At 36.2% G+C, this 20,662-nt stretch overlaps 4 protein-coding genes across 6 annotated transcripts; 2 read left to right on the plus strand and 2 right to left on the minus strand.

The window, feature by feature from the left end:
* The first annotated feature begins 1,414 nt into the window (after positions 1-1,414).
* Positions 1,415-4,977, plus strand: LOC109170335 (J domain-containing protein required for chloroplast accumulation response 1). 3 transcript variants are annotated; one of them, XM_019319411.1, is made up of 9 exons: positions 1,415-2,155; positions 2,335-2,340; positions 2,428-3,442; positions 3,539-3,653; positions 3,858-3,925; positions 4,019-4,084; positions 4,196-4,273; positions 4,358-4,534; positions 4,635-4,977. In XM_019319411.1, exons 1-9 carry the CDS (start codon positions 1,758-1,760, stop codon positions 4,671-4,673), a joined length of 1,962 nt encoding a protein of 653 aa, XP_019174956.1. In that variant the 5' UTR covers positions 1,415-1,757; the 3' UTR covers positions 4,674-4,977. The 3 variants fall into 3 exon arrangements, with proteins under 3 accessions (XP_019174956.1, XP_019174955.1, XP_019174954.1); XM_019319410.1 differs by having other exon boundaries at positions 1,415-1,924; positions 1,961-2,155; positions 2,335-3,442; XM_019319409.1 differs by having other exon boundaries at positions 2,335-3,442.
* Positions 4,978-7,429: 2,452 nt separating this feature from the next.
* On the plus strand, positions 7,430-10,376 carry LOC109170339 (deSI-like protein At4g17486). The gene is made up of 5 exons (XM_019319414.1): positions 7,430-7,860; positions 9,002-9,265; positions 9,350-9,637; positions 9,724-9,964; positions 10,170-10,376. The coding sequence occupies exons 2-5, from the start codon at positions 9,055-9,057 to the stop codon at positions 10,177-10,179; spliced, it is 750 nt and encodes a 249-aa protein (XP_019174959.1). The 5' UTR covers positions 7,430-7,860; positions 9,002-9,054; the 3' UTR covers positions 10,180-10,376.
* LOC109170340 (lysophospholipid acyltransferase LPEAT1-like) lies at positions 10,225-12,428 on the minus strand. The gene is made up of 7 exons (XM_019319415.1): positions 11,892-12,428; positions 11,669-11,808; positions 11,399-11,463; positions 11,192-11,260; positions 10,941-11,074; positions 10,669-10,809; positions 10,225-10,589 (listed from the first exon to the last, which is right to left on the minus strand). Exons 1-7 carry the CDS (start codon positions 12,354-12,356, stop codon positions 10,494-10,496), a joined length of 1,110 nt encoding a protein of 369 aa, XP_019174960.1. The 5' UTR covers positions 12,357-12,428; the 3' UTR covers positions 10,225-10,493.
* A 2,407-nt stretch (positions 12,429-14,835) lies between these two features.
* Positions 14,836-16,624, minus strand: LOC109170336 (anthocyanidin 3-O-glucosyltransferase 5-like). The gene has a single exon (XM_019319412.1). It carries the CDS (start codon positions 16,430-16,432, stop codon positions 14,987-14,989), a length of 1,446 nt encoding a protein of 481 aa, XP_019174957.1. The 5' UTR covers positions 16,433-16,624; the 3' UTR covers positions 14,836-14,986.
* Between the last annotated feature and the right edge of the window lie 4,038 nt (positions 16,625-20,662).

The following is a 20,662-nucleotide window of genomic DNA, read 5'->3' on the forward strand; positions in this document are numbered from 1 at the left end:
GAAGACACGGCCAATCTCTCGAGTTCTTCCATAGGAGCTTTTTTGGAAGCTATTATTATACGTCTATAACTCGTCGCCAATCATTGAGATCTGAGAAATTTAATAGATTTCTTCATACATTTTGATGATGATTATGATGGAAGTGAACATTACATTACTGTTGCTACTCATATTTCATAGCTTTTTCACCATGACTGGATTCTCTCTGCATGTGCTTTGAGTTGTCGGATGCGATCACTTTGAAATGATTGAAAGGAGTTACATTCTTGGAATTGATTGATTGCTTGCTAGTTTTACAATAATTGCAGATTTGCTGGCAACAGATCCAGTTTGAAGTACAATAGTTTATGGTTGATTGTCGATGGATGGGACTTATCAACCAGAGAACTTGGTCTGTTGGTTGTTTCTGCTTTTTTTTTTGAGTCTCAAACTGTTGCATTTAGGCTTTGTCCATTTGGTTTTATCTTACAAATTTTCTCCCATCAACTATACACCATTTAAATTGATTTACCTCTTTATGATCCTTTGTTGGTTAGACGCATAAAGTGGATTTTACTATCCCAATTGTTATAAGCAAAATTGTGTTGATGATTGCACTCTAATCTTGGGAGACCTCACGTGTCCCTACCTTGAAGTATTGGTGGAGATCGACAATAAAATGTAAGATCTATCTCGAACTAGGGAGTGTGAGACAATAAACTATAGGATGTGTCTCGAACTATGACAACGGGTTAAATAATATTAGATACCTGATCCTTTCAAATCCTAATAAGATGAATTTAAACAAGCAAAATAATACCCGTCACATGCAAACTATTATTTAGTTTGAAATATATTACACGGGTTATATAGTACAATTTTATATTCTTTTAAATACTATTCTTGTGATTGTTAGTAAAATAGAGCTATTTACTATGTCATGGGACCACAAAATTGTGCTTAACCAATAACCAATAACCAATAACCATTATTTGTTTTGGTTCAAGAAATTGTGCTTAACCAATAACCAGTATTTGTTTTGGTTCAAGATTGAGATGTCATGAAAGTGACACAACCTCTAACATTCCCTACAATAAACGTACACATCACTGTAACTCCAAGCATCCTTCACATGTTTCTTCTAGTCTACAACTGGCTCTTATCTTATCATTTTGGTCCAAAACCAAACTATGTCAAATTATCAATAATGACTTGAACTTGAACTGTAATCTCAAATAAAAATTTTGCCTTGAACCTGAGAATCTGAGATAAATCATGGGCTTAGGATAAAATTACTGTGAGGAGAAAAAAAAAAATTACAGAAAAGGAAAACATGGTCAACAAGCTAAGGCAAATGGTTTCCAGTTTGTCTTTTGCAGAAAATTTTCTCCTCTTATCCAGAGAGTCAGCAGCCCTCAAGATTTCCTAACCATTTTTGTGGCTCAGTTTCACCATAACTAACCTCTGCTGTCTATTCCAATACGCCCCCAATCTTTGTCCAAATCTCCCCACTGTTCAACCTTATTCATGCAATTAACTTGAGCCACTAATTTATTTCCAGAAAAAGAATTTCAAGAATCTGAAAATGGACTGCAAATCCAAGAGCCTCAGAACTCAAAGGTGCACACAGTTTGTGCAGCACTCATTAATGTCTTCCATGCTCCTCCTCCTCTTCAATGAGAAAGCTCCTCCTCTCATCTCAGATTCTCTAGTAGTGTTTCCCGCCAAATATTGGTTTTGAACTGTGCTTTTAATGCTTGCTGTGAGCCATCACCACCATGGAGAGGCTTTTGCAGGGTTCATTTGAGACCACACGTGCAGACAACATGGATATGGATTTCAATGATGTCTTTGGGGGGCCTCCTAGGAGGTTCTCAATCCAGGAAGTGAGGAAGAGGAACAGTTTCAATGATCAGATGGAGTCCGAGGAGGATTCAGAAGCTGTCGTCCCGCGCAGTTCTTGGTCTGGATTAACCGAGAAACCGGTTTTCGGGGCAGATAGAAGATGCAGCCAGCAGGGCAATGAGTTTTATGATGATATATTTGGAGGTGATGAGGCTTACAGTTCACCAAGGAGGATGGAAATGGAGGCTTATGGTTCCAGAGTTTTAAGCCCTGCTTGGCCTTTGCCCCCAAAGGCTGAACCTTTTTCCACTTCTCTCCCAGCTCAATTCAGGTAAAATCCCATTCTGCATTACTTCTTTTTCCAGCCATTCATTTTTCTCAACTGTATAATCTTCTCATATGTAGCTAGGAAGAAGAAGTGTATATGTATAGGCTGCGTTTACTTCAATTCTTGAATTGTCTGTTTTTTTTTCGTTTTTCACATATACTAGTTAAGTTTTTGTGTTTCAGTCTTCCTGCTAAGGTGACAAAAGCGACGGAATATCCTACATTTGGTTCTGGCAATCGTAGTCCATACCATAATAGCAAGGATGGCGGGTCGAATGGCTCCCTCTCTAGATTTTCAAGCCAATCGAGGCAGCGAGAGAATGGGAGTCAGATGATTTTCAGGCAAAGATCTTTATCCCGCGAAGCATCTCTCAGTGGTGATGAAAGATCTTCTGGTGAGAAAGATTCAGAAGAAGCCCAGTTTCACTTCTCTATATACAAGTGGGCAGGCAAAGGAGTGCCATTGCTCATCCCTCTTATGAGAGGAAAGAACAGTAATAAACCAAAGGAGAATAATAGCAGACTTGAAAGATGTCTGAGCTCCAATGCAAGAGTTCAGTGTGATGAACCCGATGGAAAGCTCAACGTATCAATTGCAAGTAAGAAGCAAGAGAAACGGAATGAAAATGATTATAAGGAACCCGATTTTGTTGCCACTGAAGCAGTTCCAGAGTTGAAAAACCTTAACAATGCAAAAAATAAGGTTGTTCCTGAAGGGCCTAAGTCAGGTTCCAAATTAGAAGGCGAAGAAGAAACTCGTTCTAAGATCAAGGCAGAGTTTAGAAATGGCATACAGAATGAAGGTTTAAGGAAAAAAGAAACAGAATCCAAACCTCAATCTATGTTGCCACATGATGTTCACCAAGGCCAAGGTTCATTGTTTGCAGGAAATGGTGAGACAAACCAGGTAGCCAGAGAGAAGAACGCCCGAGCAGATGATTCAAATGCTCGTTTCAATGAAACGATGAAGAAAAGGGAAGTTGAGGCTAAAATGAATGGGAAGAAGAGTGGAATAACTAAAAATAGAGTAGAGGTCCAAGATATGCCTTCAAATCCAGAAGAAAAGTCCACTAAAGTTGGAGTGAAGGGAAAGGTTCAAGAATTTGTTAAGATCTTCAACAAACAAGAAGCTACTCCAGTCTCCAAAGGGGAAACTCGAAGCCAAAGCTCGAGATGGAGAGGAGGCAACTTCAATGCAGTGGAAAAAGAAACGGGTGACAGTACAAGACAGACGAACGAGGAAGTGCAAATTCCTAGTATGAATAAAACAGCAGCAGATGCTTTTCAAAGGGTATTAATTAAGATACTTAAAGATCTTCCCTTTAATTTGTTTCTCTGATAAAACGTGTGTGCATATCTACTATTTATACCTCTCTGATCTTTTTAGGTGGAGCAAATCCTTAACACGAAGGAGAAAACAAATAAACATTCTTATAAGAAACCCTCGATTCATCAAACTACCACTCATCCTGCTGATCAGAACAATGCTTCATCATTTTCTGGTTAGTTAATTTGATTTTAGTCTGCTATGTGGGAAAGGCCACTTCTTTATCAATTTCGATTTCTGTTTCTTGCTTATATGTTGAATACAATTGGTGTCTGAGATCAATACAAGTATATTTTCCTGCAAATATAATCATTCAAGGCACATTTCACTTGATTTTTTATATATGAATGAGATAGAGTTGTTGATATGTCATTTCCAGAACCTATTCGAAACGGTCTGAGGCGTTCAGTAGGAAGTGCAGATGATCTCTTCCATGGAAGCTTTGTGGTATGCATTAACAAATAACTTGAAATTCTGGCATGGATGAATGAAGAAGATAGACTGTTTTACTGATGAACTAGCAACTTTGTCCCTTTACAGGTAGAAGAGTTATATGAAGATGAGAGCAAACCATTACAGAAGAGTGGTGAATCTCACGACATGAAAGTAAGTCCTTTTCTTTGTAATATCTGAACCGATCGAGTTGAAATTAAAGGCGAAAGCCTTAATTGTGACAGTTAATAACTGCCTATCTGCCTGCAACTAACTTAAATGCAGGCTTCAGATGCAAAGATTCAGCAGTGGTCACAGGGGAGGAAAGGAAATATTCGGTCACTGCTTTCGACCTTACAATTAGTAATTCTTTCTCCCCTTTGACATTAGTCTATATATCATTCGAATGTAACTGTAATCAGCTCTGATCTGCAAAAAAAAAAATAGGTTCTTTGGCCCGAGAGCGGATGGAAGCCCGTGCCTCTGGTGGATTTGATAGAAGGAAATGCAGTAAAGAGAGCTTATCAGAAAGCCTTGCTGTATTTGCATCCAGATAAGCTCCAACAAAAAGGCGCCGCTTCTCATCAAAAATACATTGCAGAGAAAGTCTTTGCCATTCTGCAGGTAAGCACCACATAACATATATCATATCATCACCTTATTAGTCCCTATTAGACCTCAAGAATTGTGTAACACACATATATATATACGCTCTTTCGAGCAGGAAGCATGGGATCATTTCAATTCGCTTGGTGGGATCTGATCAGAATTCAGAAGCGAAGCACACAAAAAATGGAATCTCATATATTGCCATGTTACAGTGATAGATACACTTCAAAGTTCAAACTTCAATTCAGACAACCACACAGAAATAATCCCTCTGATCTTATTCTTTTTTTCCCTGTAAAAATTTTATGTTTTATCGACGTGTATGTTGATGAGTTCTTTTGAGATTACACAATACATACATGATACCTATATGCAGCAGGCTTGCTAGCTGTGCTGGAAGCCATTATTAAACCAAGAAATTAAGGTATCCAAGGCAATAAAGTAGCTGTTCTTATTCACAAAACAGCTGGCAAATGCTAGCAGATCCAGCTAGCTCAGTAAGTTGACTTCCCTTCATTCCTCCATAAATAAACTATCCCTTAACAGCTTTTTACTTTCTATATATCCTCCTCGATCACGAGTTCGAATCCCATTGAAAAATAACATCAGAGTTGAGTTAATGTTTTGGGGCCGGGCGGGGGTGGTTGGTGAAAGAAGGCAAAATACCTGTTGGCCATGCTGCCTTCCTGCCGGGATACACACTGTTATGCCACTATATCTTCACGTGCTGCACAATAAATACAAATCACTTTTTTTCTTATTTAAATAATATACGATCCATTTTTCAAAATAATAATAATAATAATAATAATAATAAACAACGATGCATGCATACTGCAATATCATATAATGGAGGTGGATTTCACGTTAAGCTATTATTGTGTTATACTTTTCGTCCTTAAACTATACTAAAGTTTCAAATTTCATTCTTAATGTTTTGTTAGTAAATGGACAAACGTGTAACACCAATGGTAGATTAGGGACGAAAAATGAGTATGACCAACAATTAGGGGCGAATTCTGCAATTATCGTATAATTTAGGGACAAAAAGTATAATTTTCTCAAAAAAGAATGATTGTTATGCTACATTTCTTTAGTATAATGCAATGTGCAATTATTCAGTTCATGAGTAACTAATAAATCTAAATAACAATATTTTTCTGGTACATTTAATAAAAATAACAAGATTCATATACAAGGTTATTACTTAAGTACCATCAAATTACGCTTAGAAATCCTTAATTTATGGGAATCATCCTAATCATGTGATAAAATTCGTTGATCGATGTGGTCCCATTTTATTATATATAAAAGATGTGTACAAAGTTAGATGATGAGATTTGAGACAATTTTTTTTTGCATGTTGCAATTTCCTAATCATTTTATGGATAATGAAAATAATTTACAATTATCTTTTAGAAAAGTTTACAAATCCAATACCCACTCTACAACATATTATTATTAATAATTTCTAATTATACTTGTATGAAATGTTAAGCCAATATGTGGCTAGTATTTCTTTAATTGTTATTTATTCTATTTGTGCTCTTATAGACTAGTTGTATTTGGTTGTAACTTCCTGCTATCTTCACTCTTCCATGTACTATATATAGGTGTGCTTTACAATCAATAAACACAACAGTTAAGCTCTTCACATGAAATACATAATAACAAATTATTATGATAAAATTATGTACAACTTCAATTAAGTTAATTGGTCAGACAAATTGATTTGTTTAACCACAAATGAGATTGTTCTTTGCCTTCTCAATTTGAGTGTCATTTACTTTTCAAATTGTTTATCCCTCATAAAAATCAAGAAAACTTTTTCACTTGGGAGCAAATTAAGTTGATTTAGATATTTATTTAATAGTAAAGTCGAGTTTTGAGTAAACCCTTTTATTAACTGGTTGTTAGTTTAAGGGTTGAGCTCGAGTGAAGACGTGAGGTCAAAGGATCCCGAGCTATATCGTAGTAGGTCAAAAGAATAAAAGTCCTCATTCTAGCATTGAATGCGTATTTATAGCAACAGAAAAGAGAACACATGTCGGGCTCCCCGTATGTCTGACACGTGTCGCACATGCAACCGATTGGTTTAGAAACAGTGCCCTACCAGGTTGCTAGTCACGTGTATCAATATTTCTAACTACCCAATGAGATATATAGTCGGGTTAAAGTTAGAAGCCTAGGTTCAAATCTACAAGTCACCTAACTCGGAATGACCGTTCCAGCCTAAACGGGTCGGGCTGATCCTAAGACAATGAAGTACTAGTGCAATTACGATTCAACTAGGTCCTAAGGTTTCAAGTTGGAAATTCAACGGAAAGAACAAATAAACCCATCCACACTTCACAGAATTGTCTGGTCATCTCTAGTCTAGTCGACAAGTCAGGGATCTGAAGACGACTAAAACGTCAGCACAAGAAAAAAAAAAATGAGGGCCATGGTAAAACTATTGTCATTGAAAGACATTTTCACTCTTGTCACTATCTACTGTTCTTAAACTAAAAATTAAAAACCATTTCTTTTTCACTGCAAAAAACAAAGGCTGTAAAATGGAGAGGCCCTTTCTGCTTATCGCCATACTGAAATGGAATGATTTTTGGGGTTGGGAAATTTGATGAGGTCCCTCCTCGATCTATCAAAGATTGGCCACCGCTACAGTATTATAGTACTATGGATCCACCCTACACAGTTTTTAAAATAAATAATGATACAGCCTTGCAAATTTAAAATGCCAACTTGATTCTAACAAGTTTACATTAGACCCGGGATGAATATCGTACAACATAATATGATGTTTATCCTAGAATTTATAGATCAAAAGTAAAAAATAAAAAAAAATAAAAATTAAAGAACTCTTTATAGGCTGCTTACGGTCTTGTTAAACTTGGTTTGTCTGAGTGTAACTTTATTCTCTCAAGCTGTAAAAAATCAACACCAGAAAGAGAGAGAGAGAGAGAGAGAGGGAGTCTGTGTGTGTGTGTGTCTTCTTCTTTTCTGTCAGTTTCTTTTGCCTTGTGTAAAATTTTTATGGTGTCTCTTCAGATACACTCTTCTTTCTTTCTTGATATTCTCCCCTATCTCTAGCAGCAGTAAAGCTCTACAATATTCCATCTGCTTGTGCTCTAAACGACTTGAGCATTCACTGTCTCAGAAACTTACCTGAATTCTGTGGAGAAAATGTGTCTGTTTGTTAAATAGACACCCAGAAAGAACACTCATCTCCTGCAGGGCTCTCTTTCTCTCCTCTCTGCTAGCCATACCTGAGTGCCTGGTTTTCATGCTCAAAAGAAGCTCAAACCTAGCTGCTTTTTTGAGGTCCCTTCTGATGGCAATTTGTGAGTTTGCCACTTTCTTTCTTCTTCTTCTCCTGTTAACATTTATTTTGCTTTATGGGTGCTTCTCATAACTGTTTTTATGTGTTTGGCCTTTTCAGTTCTGGTTAAAAATTGAATCTTGAAGTCTGTTAGTGCAATTTAACTCTTTGGGAGTGTTGGGTTCCCTGCTTTGCTAGTTTACTGAATGCTTAGGATGTTTCTTCCTTTCAGATTTCCCAATTTGCCTATTAGATCTGATAGAATTATGGTTTTCTTATGAACACAAACGACTTTCTATTTTTTTTGGGTAAATTTCTCATTTTATTAAGATTTAAGGCATTGATGCAAATTCCACTGTTAATTGATGATACACTTCACTTGTTTTTGCTTCCATTATGAACTGTGCAATTTTCAAGACTCAATATTAGGGTTTGATCCTTTAATCCCCTTCTTGCCAGAGGCTATTTGAGAAATGGAAGAGAAAGTACTTAGTTTGGAGCTATTTCTCATCATTGTTTGCTGACCCTTTAATTTAGTTTAATAAATGAAAATTTGCAGCAATAGTATACTCACCATCTTTACTAAAAGTTGTATGCCATCTCACTGTTTGGTGTATGTATCTTTGGTTGGTTTGACCCGAATATGTTGCCAGGTAAAGAAACATTGATTGAGTCATAATTGTTTCTCCGAGCTGGCTTTTGTTTGTTGTCTTCCTCTTTTTCCTCTTATGTTATGGCATCCGGTTTGCTCACCTCAGCCAGTTGCATAAAAACCAGAAATCTTCCTTGGATGCTAACCATTTGGTGTATGTATCTTTGGTTGGTTTGACCCGAATGTGAACCAGGAGGAATAAGAGAAGAGGTTAATTGGACTTACGGTAATGTAGTTTCAGTAAATAGAGTTGTTGACATAAATTGTGAGATTATTAAAATTTTTGCTTCTTTAATTATATAAGGGATGCCATGAAGAAGTGCTGAGTAGTGGCACACCACTCATTAGGCTGTTGTCTTTTCTTGGAAGTTGAAAGAGAATATTGTTTCTGTAGTTTATTGACCTTAACTTTTCAGAAAGAGAGAGTTCTGTGCTTACTATATTTCTAGGATAGCTCCTGACTTTTACAAGGTCGACTAGTCTGAGGAAGTTGACTAAGCTTCTCGTGCAGATGTACAAGATGCAATTTGGCCTTGATCTCGAGTGAATTCTAGTGAAAGCACAATGGCGTTGAAGCCAAAGAAAGGATGGAAGTCGATTGTACCACTTCGTTTGAAAGGCAAACCCGCAATCCACTTCTGTTTCCTTCCTAAAGCTAAGTCTGATAGTTATGGCCCTGGCGATACACCGGTTTATCTTAATGTGTACGACTTGACACCTATGAATGGTTATGTATATTGGGCGGGCTTTGGTATCTTTCATTCCGGAGTGGAAGGTAAAAGCCATTCTCAGTCTTGCACTTTTGCCTGTTGATTTCGTGTTTCGTTTTTTTTTTTATAATTGTTGTTGTACTTTTCAGTGCATGGTATAGAATACGCGTTTGGGGCTCATGACTATCCTACTAGTGGTGTGTTTGAAGTTGAACCGCGACACTGCCCGGGCTTCGTGTTTAGGAAATCAATATTCATTGGGACTACAAAGTTGAATCCTACCGAGGTCAGGGAGTTCATGGAGCGCGAAGCTGCTAGCTACAATGGCGATTCGTACCACTTAATCGTGAAAAACTGCAACCATTTCTGCAAGGACATATGTCACAAGCTTACTGGCAAGAAAATCCCAAAATGGGTGAACCGCCTTGCAAAACTAGGTAGCAATCGAGCACTCACTCCCCTTTCAATTCATTTTGGTGCTTTTATTATAGTTTAAAGATGGTTTCTTGTCTTGTCCACTTAGGTTCAATGTTCAACTGCATGTTACCCGAGGCTCTAAAAATCGCGGCAGTTCAACACGACCCTACTGGAGCAGAGTACGAGAGTGAGAAGAGAAGGCTGAGAAGTGCTTTTAGTTGCCTTTCTTCGATTTCAACAAGGCAGAGGCAACTCTCGACATCCTCATTGTTTCTACAATCTCCATTAAAGGGCTGCTTACCTTCGTGGGAACTAAGAAGGTCAACCAATCGCTCCCTGAAGGAAAGGTGATTATGTATATCAATTCATAATTAATTTTCCCCGCTTTTCATGTAGTTTTAGGATATATGGGCAGCTACACATTGTTCATCTAATGTAGAATCAATGAATCTGGAACTGAATACTGAAGTAGAGCATGAGTTGATGATGTAGTGTTAAATGCTTGGCAGTTGTGATATAATGATGATTTTAGTTTCCTCATTATTTACACAGAACACAATGAAAATCAAACACAGACAGATCAAACAGACAGAACGACACAAAAAGATTAAGGAAAAGGAAAAGGGTGTTGAATGTTTGGATTAATGTTGTCTCAAAACACCAGTACACCAGCAAAAAAGTTGTAACAGCAGTGTCATAATACTCTCATCTGAAAGGTACTATTATTGCACTTAAGTTATACAAGTCGTACGAAATGTATACTTTGTTGTTTTAGTGGTGTGGGAGAGACCACCCACCCATGCTTATATGACTATATATATATATATATATTGATCGCTAGTGCAACTAGGAAAGGTGTAGCCATGTTCGTTCTTATCAGTCGTCTTTTTTATGCGTGGTTTTATTAGCATTGAGAGCAGCATGGTATTCCCGTTTCTCAGCCAATCCAATATCCGAGAGAATGAGACAACCCTGCATTGTGAAATGGGTGAGAGATATGGAATGTAGTTATAGTTGGTAAATGAATGAAAGCAGTTAGTTAGTTAGTTACCTCATCAGCCATAAATTTACGGACATTTTCTGCATAAAGTTTAGGATCATCCTTTTCTTGTTGTGAGGGATAGTATACTGGTAACCAGATCACTTCCATATTATTTACAAATTGACACAGAAGAAGAATCAAATGTCTAGCCTGCAGATAAATATATACTCGTCGGTTTATAAATTCCAGCCAAGTTGGTCGGGCTGAGTACAAGTGTAGAAGACGAAAGGGTTGGAAGAACAAAATTAAAATTTGTGGAAAATAGAATACAAATTACAAACCCCTGATATGGAATCCCAGGCAGGGCTGAGTCTCTGGTAAGTATATCGTATGATGACAGGACGCACTGGAGCTTTTGACAAAAATGCACCAGTCTTGAATGGAAGGAGAAAGTCTCCATTTGTAGTTGTGCCTTCTGTAATAATAGTTAAAAATGTGTAATTTAAAAAAGAAAAAAAACAGCAATCGGACTGTCAAAATAAAGATCTACACTTTGAGGGCACATAACATATAACACAAGAATAGTAGTCACCTGGAAAAAGTACCATCATTGGGGAAGACTTGCTTTGGTGAGCTTCCTGAATTCTTTGGTTTACCATCCCTGCAACCAAAAATTAATGTTTCTTGAGCATATAAACATGAATGTGCATTCAAGTACCAGCTAGAACGCTTCAATTTAGTATCAGAGTCAGATCATAGATACGAATAAATTTGAGCTTATAAAGTTGTTGAAATGCACCTGATACACCTTTTAGTTGGGATGACTTATCCTCTCGCTTGACATAGATACACCCAAGGCACTTGCTGTGCAAATTAAAGACGGTAAAAGGTAGTAAATAAAGGATATTCTTGGCAAGACCAAATCCAGTAATTAAGCATATCATTCATTAATTATTAATTAAGCAGGCAAATTAAAAGATATCCCTGCCGTTAACTGACAGGAAACAATGAAATAAATAATGTCTCGCAGATCTGATCTCATCTATTAATGATTAGAATGAAACCCAACCTGACGAGCCCGACAAGCGGAAGATTCGCCACTGATTTCTTGGCAACAAAGCTGGCAGAAGAAGAAGACATATGGTACAAGATGTCCACATAAGATACATGATTCGACACTATCACCCCAGCCCTTTCAGCTTCTTTATTCTGAACCAAAGAAACAAAAAGATCCATGTTTTCGGAAAATTAATCCAGTACGTAGAAGCTAGCAAAGAAGTTAACTGAAGTACCTCGGCGGCATTGGTACCATGATGTTCCCGGTGCGTTTCATGAATCCGATAAAACCCGAAGGAAAACAGCAACGCTCTGCCGGCGAACTTGGCGGCCCGCATAATGATCTCCCGTCTCCAACCGCTCAAATGCGCGTAATCATCCTCCTCCCCGCTCGGCGACCAAAACGCCGTAGCAATCCGGCACCACAAGTTGCAAATCACCACGAACGTCGTCGCCGCCGCCACTCTCAGAGGCAGCAGAACCACCAGCGCCACCGCCAGCAAAACCTTCTCGGTCCAAGGAAGCTCGCCGCGTCCCATAACCCCGTAGCAATCCCGCCTAACGTACGGACCGTACTTTTTCTCCAGCTCCTCTAGCGGGCTCTCCCGGGAGTCCTCGGTTTCAACTTGCGGCGACCCGTTTACAGACTCGGACTTCGCCGACCGCCGCCGCTCATCTTTGGTCGCCGTGCTGTCGTCCATGGATTCCGGCCTCTCTCGGTGCTTATGCCGTATGGTATCGGATCCCGGAGGTTGAGCGTTAAGTTTATACTGTTTTGCACGTACCTGCAGCTATTTAAATGAAGGTAAGTACCTCGTGAATGCCGTCTTGTAGCAGCACGTAAATCATACCATGGAGTAACATATATCTTGCATGCTAAAGCTTAGTCCAAAATAATTTTGAGATTATATGTCTGTATTTCACATATTTTATATTTATCAGTAATTGTTTTTGTATTTGTTTAAGGGCGAATATATAATATTTTAATTACAGACACATAATATATTTTGTATTTACAATTAATTTATGTGTCCGTAATTATTATTTTATGTATGTGTAATTAACATATTATGTATTTTTTAATTTATTTACATGCATCTAAACAATTAACTACACTTACATAATATATTAACTGTAAATAAAATTTTTGGATTAAAAACACACACACATTTATTTATTTAAATCTATAAAGCAGCAATGCCCTGCCACTTTCAAAAATCTCCAAAATATATTTTTAAAATTGGTCACATGTTACATGAATTGATTATAAAGAATTGTACTAAACATATCAAATCTCACTTCAGCACCACCATTTTATTTACTCCGTATTATTATTATTATTATTATTATTATCATTATTATTATTATTATTATTGTTGTTGTTGTTGAGAAAATTACATCTTTTGTCCTTAAGTTATAAGATAATTGTAGAATTCGTCTCTTAGTGTTGGTTGTGCTCACTTTTCACCCTAAGTTATCATTGGCGTTGCACTTTTCTTCCTTTTATTAATTACTTTTCGTTCCTAAGCCATACAAAAGTTGCAAATTTCGTCCCTGATATTTTGTTAGTAAATACACGAAAAGTGCAATGCCAATGATAACTAAGGAATGAAAACAACCCTTATGGACGAATTTTATAATTATCGTATAACTTAAAAACGAAAAATGTAATTTTTCCTTATAATTATTGTTGTTGTTGTTGTTATTATTACTATTATTATTTTGCAATGTTTTACTGATTACTCCGTATTAATTTGGACCGAGTATAAGCAGAACTTTTTTTATAGCATTTTTTGGTACATAAATATAGCAATATTAAGAATTTGAGTAGGTAACCAAATGTTACGGACTTCTTTTAATTTTTATTTTTTTGTTGGTTTAAATAATGTATAGTAGCTTGGAGTCATGGACTAGTTCGATTGTAGGGAGTATAAACTAAAATAAATTGACAATTCTTATTAGGTACCACTATACCTTGTGGTACGGTACAATTTTTATTTTTTATTTTTAATTAGGAAAAGGGTCAAATAGGCTCTCGAATTTTAGCTTAAAAGTCAATTAGACCTCTAAATTTTTTAAAGGTGCAATTACACCCATCAACAATTCATTTAGGTGCAATGAAGCCCAAAAACAAGTTAATGACCTGCTATCACAGGTCATTAGAGTTCAGGCCACATTCCGGCGAATTTTTCGGCAAAAAAAAGTGACCAGCAACCGACCCAGATTTGCCGAAAATTGCGCCGGTCACTTTTTTTGTCGGAAATTTTGCTTGTCAATTTTTTTTTTTTTTTTTTTTGTCGAAAAATTCGCCGGAAGGTGGCCTGAACGCTAATGACCTGTGATAGCAGGTCATTAATTTTTTTTGGGCTTCATTGCACTTAAATGAATTATTGAGGGGTGTAATTGCACCTTTAAAAAGTTTAGGAGCCTAATTGACTTTTAAGCTAAAATTCAAGGACTTATTTGACTCTTTTTCCCTTTTTTCCCTTTTTAATTAAAAGAAACTAGGAGCCGCAAAGCCCCGCAGGTCAAACAAGAAAACCTTACCAACAGTTTCATATAGCTTAAAGAAATTGAACACTCCACAATAAAGAAATTGAAAAGCATGCATACCAAAATTTTCATACATAATAGAGATTAGAAAAGAAAAAATATGTGTACCTGCAGAAAAACTACATATTTTATGTCTTGATTTCATTAGTGGAGAAAAAATATAATAAAAGTTAATGAGAGAAATTCAAAAGAAGAGTACGAGCAAACGTGGACCTGGTTCCTAAGCTAGATTATTATAGGATGCCCCACCCTCATTCGCGTGAGTTGTTATACCATGAACCATCCTATGTACTTTTAGTATGAAATTGTGAATTTTTAGAATATAAATTATGTTTATAAGTCAAAATATATTACAGTTGTAGAAGAGAATTTGTGAATATAATACATAGTCATCAAATCATAATCTGTTAATATTGTGTGATAGTATTTGAAAAAAACTTGTAAATACAAAACAAAGTAATCAATTACATATGTAGTATATGTTAACATTGTGTTCATAGTATAAAAATTATAAATTTTTAAAAAGTAAATTGTAAACATTTAATTTAGACCTGCGTCCATAGAATAATTTATTCATTCGAATGCTAAAACACTATCTTAGAATATTTATTATTATTTTATTCTTTTTTGACAAAGAAAACTCACCCTCATTATTCTCGAAAAAAAAAAATAAATATGAGCAAAGATGCATAAATTATTATAGGATGGTCCACTTTGGTTCATGCCACCTTACCAATGCACTATGATAGAGAAATTGTGATGAGAAAATTAGCAAGTCCTATTCGAGAAGGGTATGAGCAAAGCTACTTATATTATTATAGGATTGCCCACCCTCATTCAGTGCCATTAATGCACTGTCTTTGAGCTCATTTACTCTGCGCTTCATGGCTATGGCTTCCTTTCCTTCCATCGCCAACTTAACCACCCTCTCGATCTCTGCTCTTCCAATCACTTCCTCACCGGCCGCCGCCACTGGCCTCACCGCCACACCAACCTCCTCCGACAACATGGCGGCGTTCATCTTTTGCTCCGCGTAAAGCGGCCAAGCAATCATGGGGACGCCATGAACTACGCTTTCTAGCGTCGAGTTCCACCCACAGTGAGATAAGAAAGCCCCGGTTGAAGCGTGGCCGAGCACCGCCGCTTGTGGGGCCCAGTTGGGCACCACAAGCCCCTTGCCGGCCGTCCTATTCGCAAAACCTTCCGGCAAGTAGAGTAACGGATCATCTCCGTCGTCGCTACCTCCGGCGCGGAAGAATGAAGCAGATGAGGTAGCGTCGTTCGGCTTACGCGCCACGAGAATGAATCTTTGTTGGCTCATTTCTAACCCCCAAGCTAGCTCGGTGAGCTGCTTGGTCGATAAACTCCCGCCGCTCCCAAACGCCACGAACAAAACGGATTCCGGCGGCTGATCATCAAGCCAAGCCAAAATCTCCGCTCCATTTCCGTTAACTTCTTCGTCCTTTTTGATCAACGGCCCGATCGGAATAACACGCGGAATCTGAATGCTTTGAAAGAAAGCGTTTTCTTTCAGAGCGCGAAGATCCACTGGCTCGATATCCTCCCAACTGTTCACGAATATTCCGGCGGCTAACGGCAGCCGGCTAACATGATAATAGTACCACTTGTACTCTTCAATCTTCCGGTTCGTTAACTGATCTATAAGGTCTTTGGGGCGGATCGGGTTACACCCCGGAGCCTGAATTAGCCCCGGAAGATCAACGAACTCGCCGACGACTTCCCGGTCGAGCGTCGGAAGGTAGAGCGAAAGCGCAAGCAGGCAAGTAGAAGCGGTCCAGAAAGAGAAAATGGGGATGGAAAGCTCTTTGCAGACATCGAAAGCCTGGGTGCAGAACAGATCGATGACGAGAGCTTTCGGGAGATCCGGGAGCCGCTTAATAATGGACGGAAGAATCTTGATCGACTCGCCGGCGATGGCCGAAATCCGAGTGAGGACTTTCATGTCGTCGTTGAGAATCCCCGACATGTCAATGTCTGGGATTTCGACGATGTTGAGGCCGGCGGGGAGAGACGTTGAGCGGCGGAGATCGTTTTGAGCGGCTGAGGCCTCGGTGGAGATGAGGAAGAAGGTGGCGCGTATGCCGTGATCTTGAACCAAGCGTTTGGCGAACTCTAACAGAGGGATTATGTGGCCCATTCCGGGGCTCGGGAGGAATGCAACATGAGGTTTCAACATACTGCAGTCAGTAGTAATGGCCGCCATTGATGAACTCTCTGAGAAGGAGACTAAAGTTTGAGGAAGAAGAAGGAGAGGACGAGTAAATGTTGAAACTGCATGTGCAAGTGGAAAGAGTTTGGAATATTATTTATAGAACCCAAAAAACTGCAACTCTGCATGAATGACAATTCGATATATAACTACCAACCACTCAGGAAATAAAGCCATCTCTTATGAACAATAAAGCCATCTCTTGTGACTTCTCATATTGATTATTGAATATAACGTAATAGCTTACGGCAGATAATTTGAAAAAGAAAAAAGAAAAAGTTTTAAAAATAGGTTTATTGTGAAAAAAAAAAAATCCAAATTTTCTTCTCCCAAAAGATTGAATCCTCAACCCCAAGACTCCCACACCATGGCCGGACAAAGCATTTTAGATGATGTAAATTACGGTGGCTTAATAACTTAACAGACATGGTCAAATATCCGTGCACACAAAGAATTTGTCCACTTTAAACATAATTGCACACTTTAAATTTATATATATACACTTAAAATTGACAAGAAATTATATCCAATTTTATATGGATGTGGATTACTCAGTAATCTCTGCAAGGGTAGACAAGTTTGACCGCTAAGGGGCAAATTATGCTGTGCATCCGTATGCACCATGCATGGTGCATACGGATGCAAAAACGACGTCGTTTTAATAAAACGCGCGTCTCCTTTAAAAAAAAAAAATCACGATTCCCAGCAATAACATATGAACTAAAATTCCATAATCGATGAACTATAATTCCATAATCTAATCTATAAACTAAAAATTCTAGAATGAATGAACTAAAATTCCATAATCTATAAACTAACATTTCAGAATCGATGAACTACAATTCCATAATCGATGAACTATAATTCCATAATCGATGAACTATAATTCCATAATCAATGAACTATAATTCCATAATCAATGAACTATAATTCCAGAATGAATGAACTAAAATTCCAGAATGAATGAACAATATAATGTTGTTGCCGGGAATCGAACCTGGATTTTTTTAAAGGGGAGACGCGCGTTTTTTAATAAAACGACGTCGTTTTGGCATCCGTATGCACCATGCGATACGGATGCACAGCATAACTATCCCCGCTAAGGCATCCTCATCAGTTTGGGTTTTTTCTCCCTTTTTCGTGGGCTTGAACTTTCACCCATCATCCACTATCTCACTCAATTCCAAAAATCATTTCCCTCATTAATTTTATGTTTTTTTCAAAATTTTTTGTGGACACACACATTTACAAAAATCATTTTATAATTATTTTTTTTATTTATTATCATTTTAAAAAAATTTACTTTTAATTATTACTATTTATATTTAAATTAAATTTGTCAAAATTTAATGTAATTTATAATTATAAAATTTCAATTCAAATAATATGGTATCAAAATTATATACTACATTTACATTACATAAATTAAAAAGAATTTAACAACAAAATTTTTTCGGATACCAAAAGTAGTCGGAACAAGGCTTTCAACTTGATTTAAAATCACTTTCAGGTGGTCGGAAATTCCATAATTTTCAGTAGTGTATATAGAAAAATTCTATAATATAATTACAGTAATATTGAGTACGATAATTAAAAAAAAAAAGTAATAAAATCAAATACATATAACTCCAATATTTATTGATTACGATAATAAAAAAAAATACAATCAAATACATATAACTCCAATAAAAAAAAAAAAAAGTAATAATGTGGTTTGGCTGTTAGCTTATTATTATTATAGTAATAACGTTATCAATTAACCGTAATAATTTTTGGAAATTAAGATTGGAGACTAAAATGGGGTAAACACTAGAGTTTTATCGTAATCAATTAGCAATGATTTTAAGTAAAATAATTATGAGTAAAGGTTTTTAAAAAAAAATTATGAGTCAAAGTTTGACAAATATGCCCCTAAGTTTTGGGGGTAAAACTTTTCCAGGCACTTCAATTATATATATATATATATATATATATATATATATATATATATATATAGAGAGAGAGAGGGGGGGACAGAGCTAGAAATTTAATTGAGGGGGCGAAGAAGTAGGGACGGATTCAAAAAAAATTTCTAGTAAAGACGAAATATTAAAACAAAAAAGATAATTAAAATTAATTAATTAATTAACTAACTAAGAAATATAGTTGTAAATATTATTGGATATGAGCGAAAATAAAACACATTGAAACTTTATAAAAATATTCATAACAAAATATGAAACATAATTAATTTGATAAAATAATTTGAATAGCAAACACATTATAAATTACACATCTTATTATTAATATAAAACAATGTTGTGTGTGTGTCTGTGTTAAATATTTAAAAAAAAAACTATTAAAAACATGACTGTGTTGAAACAATAGGGGAATGAGTCAAAAAAAAAATTGTAAAACTATGTTAATCCTAACGATTTGAAAACCCTTGATCTTTACTCTTGCCAAACATATGTTCTACCAACTATTGCCATTGAGTCATCGTGATTTACGGCAAATTATGTTGTGCATCTGTATGCACCATGCATGGTGCATACGGATGCAAAAACGACGTCGTTTTATTAAAAAACGCGCGTTTCACTTAAAAAAAAAATCAGTTTCGATTCCTAGCAACAACATTATATTGTGCATAATTTGAACTATATATCCAGAATCAATGAACTAAAATTTTAGAATCGATGAACTAAAATTCAGAATCTATGAACTAAAATCAATAATCTATGAACTAAAATTCCAGAATCCATAATCAATGAACTAAAAATCCAGAATCAATGAACTAAAAATCCAGAATCTATGAACTAAAATTCCAGAATCTATGAACTAAAATTCCAGAATCTATGAACTAAAATTCCAGAATCTATGAACAACATAATGCTGTTAAGGGAAATCGAAACTGATTTTGTTTTTTTTTTTTAAGTGATATGCGCGTTTTTAATAAAACGACGTCGTTTTTGCATCCGTATGCACCATGCATGGTGCATGGTGCATACTGATACACAGCATAACGATCCGTTATTTACATCATCCTAAATGCTCTGTCGAGTCGGGGTGTGATTGTGGATTCAACATTTTGGGAGAAGAATATGAATTTTAACATAAAATTATAATACAAATAAGAAAGTAGAAAATAATATATTTTATTAGAAATTGTATTAGACTATTTTATTAGGAATTGTATTGCACTATTTTTCAATATTAGAATATAAATTTTAAAAATTGGGCGGGAAGTTATAGTAGAGGATTTTGTTTTTGGCTATCTGTACGAAGTGACATTTAATACGCATCTTTCTCATTTCTCTCTTTTTTTCCTTTTCCCTTTTTCTTTTTTTCTTTTCCTTTTCCTATGCCTTTCCCTTTTTTCACCTTTCAAAACCACCCATCATTATTCATTATGATATAATTAAATTATTATACATCCTACCCTCTACAAAAGAGTATTTCACTTTCTAGTTTTCACCACATTATGTGACTGATTGATTCATTATATATTTGATTAAGAGTTAATTCCAGCAATGGTCCTCTGACTATAGTGATTTTCCAAAATTAGTTCCCGACTTTTAATTTGGACACTTTAGGTCCCTTGACTTTCAATTTCTTTCCAATTGAGGTCCTTTCGTTAGAATACGGTTCATTAGACTTTAAATGAAGGGGTAAACTCGTCCTTTCACCTGCCTATGTATTATTTTTCGTATTTCTCCCTTCGTATTTCGCTGTTATACCTTGTAAACATCTCAATAATAGAGGAACGCATACACGAGTAGTCAGCAAATGGGGAACAACGAGGAACATTTTAGGGTTTCGACTAAGATTATCTTCATATATATCACGTATACAATGGAGAAATACTAAGAATAATACATAGGCAGGTGAAATGATGAGTTTACCCCTTCATTTAAAATTCAATTAACCGTATTCTGACGAAAGGACCTCAATTGGAAAGAAATTGAAAGTCAAGGGACCTAAAGTGTCCAAATTAAAAGTCAAGAACTAATTTTGGAAAATCAATATAGTCAAAGGACCATTGCTGGAATTAACTCATTTGATTAATAAGCATATTTGTCTTTCCCTTTTTTAACCTTTCAAAACCACCCATCATTATGATATAATTAAATTATTATCCATCCTACCCTTTATAAAAGAGTATTTCACTTTCTAGTTTTCACCACATTATGTGACTGATTGATTCATTATATATTTGATTAATAAGTATATTTTTTAATAAAAAAT

Source organism: Ipomoea nil, unplaced genomic scaffold (genome assembly GCF_001879475.1).
Source record: "Ipomoea nil cultivar Tokyo-kokei standard unplaced genomic scaffold, Asagao_1.1 scaffold3321, whole genome shotgun sequence".
Classification (NCBI taxonomy): domain Eukaryota; kingdom Viridiplantae; phylum Streptophyta; class Magnoliopsida; order Solanales; family Convolvulaceae; genus Ipomoea; species Ipomoea nil.

Excerpts from the sequence above, each read along its gene's own strand:
- LOC109170340 (XM_019319415.1), bottom strand. The coding sequence starts at position 12,356 with ATGGACGACAGCACGGCGACCAAAGATGAGCGGCGGCGGTCGGCGAAG. Across the intron at positions 11,075-11,191 it reads AATGATGGTACTTTTTCCAG|AAGGCACAACTACAAATGGA; the intron begins GTGACTACTATT and ends CTATTATTACAG. Across the intron at positions 10,810-10,940 it reads CCTGGGATTCCATATCAGGG|GCTAGACATTTGATTCTTCT; the intron begins GTTTGTAATTTG and ends ATTTATCTGCAG.
- LOC109170335 (XM_019319409.1), top strand. The coding sequence starts at position 1,758 with ATGGAGAGGCTTTTGCAGGGTTCATTTGAGACCACACGTGCAGACAAC. Across the intron at positions 3,926-4,018 it reads TCTTCCATGGAAGCTTTGTG|GTAGAAGAGTTATATGAAGA; the intron begins GTATGCATTAAC and ends GTCCCTTTACAG. Across the intron at positions 4,274-4,357 it reads TGCTTTCGACCTTACAATTA|GTTCTTTGGCCCGAGAGCGG; the intron begins GTAATTCTTTCT and ends AAAAAAAAATAG.
- LOC109170336 (XM_019319412.1), bottom strand. The coding sequence starts at position 16,432 with ATGGCGGCCATTACTACTGACTGCAGTATGTTGAAACCTCATGTTGCA.
- LOC109170339 (XM_019319414.1), top strand. The coding sequence starts at position 9,055 with ATGGCGTTGAAGCCAAAGAAAGGATGGAAGTCGATTGTACCACTTCGT. Across the intron at positions 9,266-9,349 it reads CTTTCATTCCGGAGTGGAAG|TGCATGGTATAGAATACGCG; the intron begins GTAAAAGCCATT and ends TGTACTTTTCAG. Across the intron at positions 9,638-9,723 it reads GAACCGCCTTGCAAAACTAG|GTTCAATGTTCAACTGCATG; the intron begins GTAGCAATCGAG and ends TTGTCCACTTAG.